The sequence below is a fragment of the Limulus polyphemus genome, unplaced genomic scaffold (assembly GCF_000517525.1).
Source record: "Limulus polyphemus unplaced genomic scaffold, Limulus_polyphemus-2.1.2 Scaffold131, whole genome shotgun sequence".
NCBI lineage: Eukaryota > Metazoa > Arthropoda > Merostomata > Xiphosura > Limulidae > Limulus > Limulus polyphemus.
In genome coordinates, this window is record NW_013665741.1 from 876,747 (window position 1) to 887,984 (window position 11,238).

The 11,238-nt window shown below is 36.0% G+C and overlaps 1 protein-coding gene across 1 annotated transcript in view; it reads right to left on the reverse strand.

The window, feature by feature from the left end:
- The window catches only part of LOC106473558 (fasciclin-1-like), a 68,524-nt gene that overhangs the window by 18,621 nt on the left and 38,665 nt on the right, over positions 1-11,238 (reverse strand). The window contains exon 2 of the mRNA XM_022403066.1: positions 299-446. Within this exon, the coding sequence (XP_022258774.1) occupies positions 299-446 (148 nt within the window). The remainder of the gene's footprint in view (positions 1-298; positions 447-11,238) is intronic.

The following is an 11,238-nucleotide window of genomic DNA, read 5'->3' on the forward strand; positions in this document are numbered from 1 at the left end:
GCCAAATTACTATAATTATAAATACAAGATCAAATTTGGGTCTCAACTTTGTTACTAAAAATTTTCAACTGGACAATTAGAAATTCAGTTGAAATGTATTTTATTCTCAATTAACCAAAACAGCATCGTAAATACATAATGATGAATAGGTTTTTTTTTGTTTGTTTTTTTTACCTTTACAGACGTAACTAATCAAAATACACTTAGAAAGCGACAATTAAATTATACTGGTAATAAATCGAAGGAGTAGAAACAGAACATCAATTTCCACTATTTCACGTCAATAAAGTTTGCTCACCCACGTGACATGTCGGCAGTCTCTTCAGGTCTTCTGGTGTAAACTGACGTGATCGAGCAAATACGTCATCCGTGGGAGCGAAAACTGTCACCCGGCGTTTCCTTAATAGAACTTGGACAAGCTCGTCTGCATTGGCCAGTTCAACAAACTAAAACAATAAACTCAAACTTTAGAACTTTTAGTTATGATTCAATTAACAGCGAATCTTACAGTAATGATTTTGCATTTATTCACATTTTCCATTTAACACCTGATAGTATATAGTTCAATTATTACCGTAATAACTTTTAAAGCACATCAGCATACATATAAAAACACTCTATTTCGTTACCTACACGTTTATCCCTTAGTTTGTGCCTTTTTTATATTTTTTTCTCTCACGCTTAAAGCGTACTTTTTACCCCGTAGTAGCAACATAAGAACCCTCAGAGTCACAATCTGGGCACGCTGTCACAAATCCACGCTTATTGCATTATTAGAAATGTGGCGCCATCTCTTGAAAAGTTTAATTAATCGTCATAATAGCAAGTATAATATCATACCACCATAGCGTAAATCTTCCGGAAGAAAAATAGCTGTATTAATTATAATAAAACATCCTCACCCATGTTCATATGTAAAGTATCATAGGTTATCAAATAATACATTTAAGAAGAATGATGAATACAAGTAATAACGTATTAACGTTAAACTTTTTAAATTTAAAAAACATAGCCGCCCGACGAGATACCATGAAAAAGGAATCTCGATTTTTTTTAATTGGAATTATTTTTAAGAGTGTATAAGAGCGATTACTGATAATGGATAAATTCCACAGTTAGATAGTTTCATTACCTTCATTATAACGAATATTCATTCCTGTCTAGCATACAAACACGATAATACTTGAGGCAGTGACTGCGAAGCTGCATTGTTGATATTTTAAAAGTTGGTATTTCAGGAATCTATGAGATGCATATTTCACTTACATTTAAACGAAACGCCTTCTTCGTGCTCCTAAACATACACTTGGGAAATGAAACAAATATCGTCCAAACAACAACAGTAAAGAGCAGTTGAAAAGAGTTGGGATTACCGGAAAAGTCTAAACTCTTGGTTATTTCCCTAGAGAATATCGTCGGAACAAGTAGAATAAAAACTTCGAATGAAAATCAGTGTCTTAATAGTTGTGAAAAATGACGGCTCATAAAGACGAAACTGCGTATGAAAGAAATGTAAAATGTGGGAACCTTTGAGGGAACAAAAACACCAGATGATATTAGAAGGATGTCAAGAGAAGTTTCGTCAAAGTGGATGCTGTTTACAAGAATCATCAGTAGTCTCGTTGAAAGTATACAAAGTAACTATAATATAAATAGGATAACATGTTCATAAAGAAATATTCTGGATTCTTGTGGTGATGAGTTAAAAAAAAAGAAGTATACAAGTTCTACTTTAAACATTTTTACATTCGGTAAAAATTAAACCTTTATTAAGGTTAGTTCAATAAGCTGGCAGACTCAAGAATGGACTAGGAAGGTGGACATGATTTGTAAGTAGATGAGAGATGCGAGGCAAGAAATAAGAGGCAAAATTGGGGCATCAAGACCAGTGAATATCGATTAAAAAATAACTATAACAATTAAAAATAGTGAAATTTGAAAACATAGATAACTATTGCAAAAGAATGAAAAGACTGGTCAAAAGATTGAGGATGTTGGTATTCCAAATGCTAGTAGATTAACAAGAGGCTATAAACGTAAATAGACCACCGCGTGTTTGTGTTTGTTTGGAATTAAGCACAAAGCTGCACAATAGGCTATCTTTGCTCTGCCCATCACGGGTATCGAAACCCGGTTTCTAGCACTGCAAGTCCGCAGACATACCGCCGTGCCACTAGGGGGCGAGACTATTGCAAAATCGAAGATGTTCGTGGATCATCTCGATTGTTTCTCTCTTTACTATGAGTTTTCACATTTTAAATTCCATAATTACATATAAAGTTCTAATAGACTCCATTTTATGTTCTAAGAAGGGCTGCTAAATTATTAAATAAAGTATTAGTAATTACGAAAGGAATCCATTTTAGATATTATTCTATCTTTAACAGTGAAAATTGGAATTTCCAAAATAAACAGCACCTTATGCGCACGTGGGTTAAACGACCGGGTCAAAGAACCCCTAGGATTCTGGTATAGCTGTTTCTCATTTTGAACTACCAGAGGGGAGTGCAAAGATTATTCAGCAGTATCACGTCTCGAACCCCAGCTCCACACGTTAACCACTAGGCCGTGTCCGGTCCATTTAGAGCAGTTATAGCTAAAAATTATTAAAAATTCGAATTAATTAAATTTTATTGCTTGCTAAGAACAAACGAATACTTAAATGGTGTAATCTATGGGTAATTTATCAAAATATTTTTTAATTATGCTAGAAACGATCATATCCTCTAATACGTCGAGTGGTCAGTGCTACGAAATTTTAACTCCGAATTAAATACAAATAACTCTGTAAACTGTTGTTGTTGTTGTTTTTCGTCTTTTTGCTGTCCCCAATGGGACAGCGGTAAGTCTACGAATTCCCGCAGTGAACACAGCAGATAGCCCACTTTGACTTTGCTCTAAAACAAACAAAAAACACATTTTCTTATTCCACTAATCTCGCTAGAATTAGTGTGAATCTGTCAGCGGATTTTTATCAACTCTCCACAGGATGAAGGAAGCGAGATAAATATATGTTGCCCTAAAAGAGGTAAACTTTTCGTTTTATATGTGTACAAGTTGATAACTGTGTTTAATATATCAGATGCTGGTTAATTTACGAAAAACTGATTCAGCAACGTTTGTGTTAAGACGGGTTTTTGATTTAAAAAAATATAGCTTCAATTTCTTTTTCGAACTTTTACCGTTTGTTTTGGCTTAGCCACATACATTTTTTTAATGGAAAATGAAAACTTGGATCTATTTTCTACACTTAAACATCAAAGTCTAGAGCAGCTATTTCCGAGTGTATCCTGTAATATTTTTCTCAAAAGAATATTTTTTTCTGTAGATAATCACAGCGGTCGTTGAGTTTGCTGCCTAGCAGCGTGAAGAGAGAAATGGACTCTCAGAAAAATATTGATTTTCCTATTAGATGGCGAACAACGCAAGAATCCCGCTGAAGGTTGAGAGAATACTTTCTTTGAGAGAATAATTCTCTTCTTCTACGTGGAAAAAATATATCTTTCAGAGCACTCAACAAAAGAACGAAATAGTTTATTAAGGAGTATTAGTTTATAAAATATTTATGTTATATTATTTAGGTTTTGGTTATTATGATTAGTTTGATACGTTGTTAAAGTGGAAGTCGAAATCATATTTTGAGAGTGGAAAATATCTCATGGTGGCGTTTTCTTGTCTAACAAAAGAAATTAGTCTCTGATGACTTTGACTTGTCTTGAGGGTGAGGTATTCTTAGAAAGACGTTTTGTTATCACACTCCATGAATTAGTCTCTGATGACTTTGACTTGTCTTGAGGGTGAGGTATTCTTAGGAAAACGTTTTGTTATCACACTCCATAAATTAGTTTCTGATGACTTTGACTTGTCTTGAGGGTGAGGTATTCTTAAGAAGACGTTTTGTTATCACACTCCATGAATTAGTCTCTGATGACTTAGACTTGTCTTGACGGCAAGTAATTCTCAGGAAGAGTTTTGTTAAGGTAATCTCACTTGACATTTACTTGTATTTGGGGTGAGTAATTCTCAGGTGAGTTATTATTAGGTATTGTCAACACCAGTCAGGAAATAATCTCACATAACACCTGCTTGTCTCAGCACAGTTAACATGTATTAACCCAACAAAACTTACTGCTTGGTCACCAGGTAACCACCACTTACATCTCACCACAGTTAACATGTATTAACCCAACAAAACTTACCGCTTGGTCACCAGGTAACCACCACTTACATCTCACCACAGTTAACATGTATCAACCCAACAAAACTTACTGCTTAGTCACCAGGTAACCACCACTTACAAAGGCAACAACTATTAGAATGTATCTTTACACACATACACCTCGTCCGCTTGAGCTTATCTGTATTGTTTTTAGTATTTTTAAGTTTTATTTATGACATTGATCCTTTTAACTTGTATTTACATTGTCAATACACCTGCTGATTTTTAAAACCACTATTTTATATAACATGTTTATTACATACCATAAAATTAGAATTATCTAACCCAACAAGAATTTATATTATGTAATGTAAATATTTTAAAAGAGCTTAGCCAGATTGGCATCAAACAGAGGTTTAGTTTGGTAATAACATAATAATAAATTCCGGAAAACATTTTTTGCATAATTAAGTCCGTAAGATTACACTGTACAATGTGTTACATTTTACACTAATCTCCTGTGCCTTTAGTGATGAGAATGAAGGCACTGTCGTTTATGTGAATATTCCCCGCAAGTACAGTCACCTGCATGATAATCTTCTTGTAAAACTGATTTTATGGTACAGAATCCTATACACATTCTCCTGAACTAAACATTGAAGTGTCTTTTGTGTTTGATTATAATTCATAACTCGTCAGACTATTTTAAATTCTGTTTTTATTTTAATGAATTATTTTTGTGTCGATGATTTCGGATATGTTTGTTGAAACACCACGTCGAGCTTGTACATCAATGTTACAAGGTTTTAAGAGTCCTTCAAAATTGGTAAAACAACTGTGTTTACATGTGTTTTCTTTTTTCGGAAGCAAGGGAATTTGGATGATGGAACATGTCAAAGCGTCTTAGTGATTGGAACATAACACAGAGAATCTGACTGATTAAGTAGGAGACGGGGAACCTGAGTAATGGAACGTGAGGCAGAGCATCTAAATGATGAAACAAGAGACAGAGAACCTGAATAATGGAACACAAGACAAACCACCTGAATAATGGAACATGAGACAACATATATCAATTATGATATAGCGAGCATTTACATTAGTAAACAACAATAAATTTGTTTTAACAGAAAAAGTCGTCGGATGAACAAACCTACGACACAAAAAATGAATAAGAAAGAAAATACGTGAAAATATTATAATAAATTATCGTAGTTATATATACACAGATCTTATATGTTTTCAAGCTACAGGTGAAGCTATAAGATACGAACAAAATACAAAAATAAATGAATTAAAAATAAAGAAACAAAAATTAGTGAATATTTAAATCAAATAACCTTAATTATGTTAAGTGAGCCAAATTTCCTTTCTTTCAAAGGATTCTATATCTATTTAGTGTCCACGTGGATTATCTAAGTGAAGAATCACGACACAGAGAACCTAGGTGATGGAATACGACACCGAGAACCTAGGTGATGGAATACGACACAGAGAACCTGAGTGACGGAACATGAAACAGAGAGTGTGAGTATTCACAAAGAAATTGAGTTGTGAAACATGACACAGAGAACCTGAGTGAAATTTGTGGTAGCCACGGCAACTGCAAAAAAAATAAAGAATCAGTTACTCAGATTAGCTATAAACATTTTGTGTTACTTCTCATAAATAAGGTTTCAGGAGTTCAACACTTACAGTGTTAAAGACACACGATATTGTTGTAAGTAAAGCACAACAGAACAAGAATCAAAAACTTCGACAAATAGCTTTATAATAACAGCTGATATAAAATTGATTGTTGGACGTGCACGCTACAAGTCTTGTTACTTAAACCTTTTTATGATGACAACGGAGATAACTGGAAAAAAATAATGTTAATACATCGTTCCTCGTTTTACCGAGCCCCCCCCCCCTCAGTGGCACAGCGGTATGTCTGCGGACTTACACCGCTAGAAACCGGGTTTCGATACCCGTGGTGGGCAGAGCACAGACAGCCAGCCCTTGTGTGGCTTTGTGCTTAATTAAAAACGAACAATCGTTTTACCGAAACATGTTTTATTTTAATTCTTTTACTAAATATTAACATTAAATTCATCTGAATTAATACCATTGTTAAACCGATGTGGAAAAAATTGTGTCATGACATGAACATAGATTATAACATTGTGAATTGACTAGTAATTGTAAGGCCTTTCACATGTAGATATAAAACACATTATCTGGTACGACTGGAAACCAATGTTATTGATTTCAACGTTTACGTGAAACTCTGTATTAACACGTCTCTCATGAGCCAAGGGGTGTCTTTACACTACAATTTGTTGAACGTTAAAAGTAAGTTCAATCTAGAAACTCCCAAAGAAGGTGGTCTTGGGTGTATCTTTTCAAGACAAGTTTCGTTTGTTAATTGATAAATTTTTAAATGAAATACAGCATCCTTAAGTCTCCTTACTAGCTAGTACTAAGGTCTACCCGCTGGGAGTAAATCCAGTATATATCAATAAAGCCACGTTCTCAGCATCATTAATTAAGCAGTTGTCAACGTTTTATGCTTCTGCTATCATCTTGTTATGTTTAACTTTCAATTGAGATTCGAACAATTTCACCTACGATTCTGTAAGGAAGATCGAAGCATCACGATAGTCAGCAGTAGGATGAGCAGACAGGAACAATTTGAAAGAAGCTACAGTCATAATATTGTACTTGGCTTGCTGCATAATATCTACCAAGGTGGTTCTAAATGGTTTTTGAATACCTCTGCGTGTCATTTGGAGACTTCCATGCTTCTTGTGCTTGGCCGTTAAGCTCATGATGCGCTGAAGGATTTCAGCCATCTTACCACTTCAAGTCACTTTTCGCAGCCCTACGCTAAAAGAGTGTGGGAAATGCTTTCTTTTTGGGCAATAAAAATGTCCAAAAATTTCAGTTCAAATTAAGAAAAACCGGATTTGGTAGAATTTTGTTTGGGGGAAGAGGGGGTCAACAAAAATGTCCCCCACTGATTCGTGAGGGACCTGTTTGTTTGTTTTGAACTTCGCGCAAAACTATACGAGGGCTATCTGCGCAAGCTGTCCCTAATTTAGCAGTGTAAGACTAGAGGGAAGGCAACTAGTCATCATCACCCACCGCCAACTCTTGGGCTACTCTTTTACCAACGAATAGTAGGATTGACCGTCACATTATAACGCCCCCAAAGGGTGATTATGTTTAGTGGTACAGGGATTCGAACCCACAACCCGCAGATTGTGAGTTGAGCGCCCTAACCACCTGGCTATATGCCAGGCCGAAATTTTAAATTATTAAGAAACTTGTCAATAACAAAAAAATATATTGCACACGAAAGCTATCAGTAAACCAAAGAACAAACAAAAACAGTTAGCTAATATTCGTTTTTCGGACTCTAGAGTCTAAATTATGTGTTTTGTTTAAAATGACAAGTTTCAAGCTTCTTCTCTTTTTATTGTCTTCAATTTTAACCTGCTGAATAATTCTGACTTGATAATCGAATTCCTTGAGGTTGTGATATTGGAACAGATATTGGCTTCTTTAGTTCGTTTGAAAAAGGTTTCGCGTTCTGTGTGAAAAAGGAATTTGTTTGTTTGGTGTTAAACACAAAGCTGCACAATGGGATATCTATGCTGTGCCGACCGCATATATATAAACACGATTTTTTGCGTTATAAGTCTGCAATACCGCTGAGCCCGGGAAATAGTGTTTGGTTTAGCGTAATTCTGCCCATTAGGTTATCTACGCTCTGTCCACCACTTATCCCTGACCCTCGTGGCCCGGCAAGGGCATGTGGTTAGGGAGCTCGACTAGCAATCTGATGATCGCGGGTTCGAATCCCCGTCACCCCAAACATGCTCGCCCTTTCAGCCGTGGGGGTGTTATAATGTGACGGTCAATCCCACTATTCGTTAGTAAAAAAGTAATCCAAGTGTTGGCAGTGGGTGGTGATGACTAGCTGCCTTCCCTCTATTCTTTCACTGCTAAATTAGGGACGGCTAGCGCAGATGCCCTCGTGTAGCTTTGCGCGAATTTCAAACGAAACCAAAGTCTGACTTTCTGGTGGACTAAGAAGAGAGAAAAGTTTCGGTGAAAACTGAGCCTCAGAGTTTTGTTTTAGTTTGAAGTGTGATACACATAAAAGCCGAAGTTTTATGCTATGACATCATTTGTACATTGTAGTACCTTTCAATATTTCACGTACATCAGTTGGTAAGAAATTGCATTACAGTAACTTAACTGCTCAAACACCCAAAAAACATGAGCGCTATATTTAAAAGTACAAGTTCAAAAACTCCACCCATCTCCTGGAAAAGGGATTGGGCATGACCTAGTGTTTGCCGACCAATTCTATGATTCTCAGGGTCCGTGGATTGCGTCCCGTTTACTCAGTAATGTACATAGCATTTTGGGGCCGTGAATGCCTTATACGTGTGACTGTTAAGTCTCACTATTCGATTACAGTAACCCAACAGTTGGTAATGAGTGCTATTTACTTGCTGCCTTTCCTCTGTTCTAGTGCAGATAGCTCTTGTGTAGCTTTGCGCGGAGTTGTGACACGAACAACCGTTCAGGAAAATCAGAGCAGCCCACTTTTCGAATAAATGTAAAACTAATACTCCAACAGTGATTGATTTTGGTTCTACGCTTTTTAGCAAACCTTGAACTCTTAACTTTAATCTTCGGATAACGTACAAAGGAAACACATCTGAGTTATCATACATCTCTTGAAACAGACTAAAGATCTTCCTTTGACGATCATAATAGAAGAAATTTGAAATCACTCACTAACTACTCCTTGAAACAAACCAAAGCTCTTCCCTTGAGAATCATAATAGAAGAAGCTTCCTCTTTCTGAAATCGTGCATCATCTACTCGTTGAAAAAGACCAAAGATCTTCCCTTGAGAATCATGATAGAAGAAGCTTCCTCTTTCTGAAATCATTCACCAACTACTCCTTCAAACAGACCAAAGCTCTTTCCTTGATAATCATAATAGAAGAAGTTTCCTTTTTCTGAAATCAGGCATCATCCACTTCTTGAAACTTAGAATGTTTCTAAGCAGGGATCAAAGAATGTTTCTAAGTGGGGAACAAAGAATGTTTCTAAGTAAGGAACAAAGAATGTTTCTAAGTCAGGAACAAAGAATGTTTCTAAGTCAGGAACAAAAAGTGTTTCGAAAGAAACGAACAAAGAATGTTTCTAAGTCAGGAACAAAAAGTGTTTCGAAAGAAACGAACGAAGAATGTTTCTAAGTCAGGAACAAAAAGTGTTTCGAAAGAAACGAACAAAGAATGTTTCTAAGTCAGGAACAAGGAATGTTTGGAAAGTAAGGAACAAAGAATGTTTCTAAGTCAGGAACAAAAAGTGTTTCGAAAGAAACGAACAAAGAATGTTTCTAAGTCAGGAACAAAAAATGTTTCGAAAGTAAGGAACAAAGAATGTTTCGAAAGTAAGGAACAAGGAATATTTGGAAAGTAAGGAACAAGGAATATTTGGAAAGTAAGGAACAAGGAATGTTTCTAAGTAAGCTCTTCCCTTTAGAATCATAGTAGAAGAAGTTTCCTCTTTCTTAAATCACCCATCACTCACTACTTGAAACAGAGCTCTTCCCTTGAGGATCATAACAGAAACACCTTCCTCCTTCTGGACTCACGAAGTACTCTTCATTGATCAGGGTTCATAGTGAAAGAAGTTACTTTTTTTTTCGTTATCACACATCATCCATTCCTTTAAACAGTTCGAAGAATCCTATTGATGAAGGTTCATACATAAATGAATAAATAAAGCTCTCTATTTCAAAAAACACGCTACTGATCCTTCCTTGAAACAGGTAAAACTATTCCCAGAGACTTCGCTAGGCACAAGGGGTCTGTGCCCCCATTTTACTTGACAGTGCCCCGAATCTCCATATGGTGTGTTGAATAGAAAATAGAATAGAAAACCATGATCGATATCATACTGAAACGCCGAAAATTAACGCGCCTATGGGCCCGAGCCCCGGATCTTTTATGACTCTTCCCTTATTCAAGGATTATAATCCTAGGAGCTTTTTTTTCAAGAAATGCCTCCAGTAGCACAGTGGTATGTCTACGGGGTTATACCGCTAGAACCCGGGTTTCGATACCCGTGGTGGACAGATAGCCCTATGTGTAGCTTTGTGTTTAACAACAACAACGTTCATGAAATCGAATTATAATTCTAAAGAAAAGAGAGAAAATGTAATACTAACCATTATTTCGACTATTTTTAAATAATTTGTTTTAAAAATCTGTAAAACGAGACAATTCACAACATTATCACTACACGAACCAACATCACTTATGAAGCGAAAAACTTTTAACAACCAAAAGTTCAGGAAGAACAAAGATACAAGCTATAATAATATAACGAAATGTACTGTAAAACGTGCGATAGACATATTTTTAATAACATTTTTAAGATAAAAAATTATAAAGACAGACTAAAACATAAGTATAAATCACTGCATCTTTAAAAAATTAAAAAAACACTGTAAATCTGGAAGTGATTAGACTAATGACATCAAGTTGATGTTGTTATTTAGTGTTGGGTTATCATTGAAAATGGAAAGGCTTTCTTTAATAAAGAGTTCGTAATATGTTGTTTCGGAGTCAAGAATTTTTTAGAGTTTTCAAGAAATACGGGGTGCTTGTTATTCTCACTATGTATAGAGTGATTGTAATCAGACGTAAGGCTTAGGTGGATTATGTAGCTCTGAGGTCCCCAATCTGGGGGTCGCAGGGAAATATCAAGGGGACGTAACAAGTACAAAGAATCCACAGTACTGTTAAGGTACTCAGTATGTATAGGTTCATTGGGGAGGACCTCAGTCAAAATGCTGCATGTTTTTGGGAACCCCACTGTTAGCTTATATTTGTCTCAGGTTGAAATTCCCATGTGTTCATGTGTGTGTGTGCATTTGTGGTTATCGTGTAGTTTTACTAACATATGTGGGCCCGGCATGGCCAGGTGGTTAGGGCGCTCAACTCGCAGTCGAATCCCCGTCACACCAAACATGCTCGCTCTTTCAGCCGTAGGGGCGTTATAATGTGA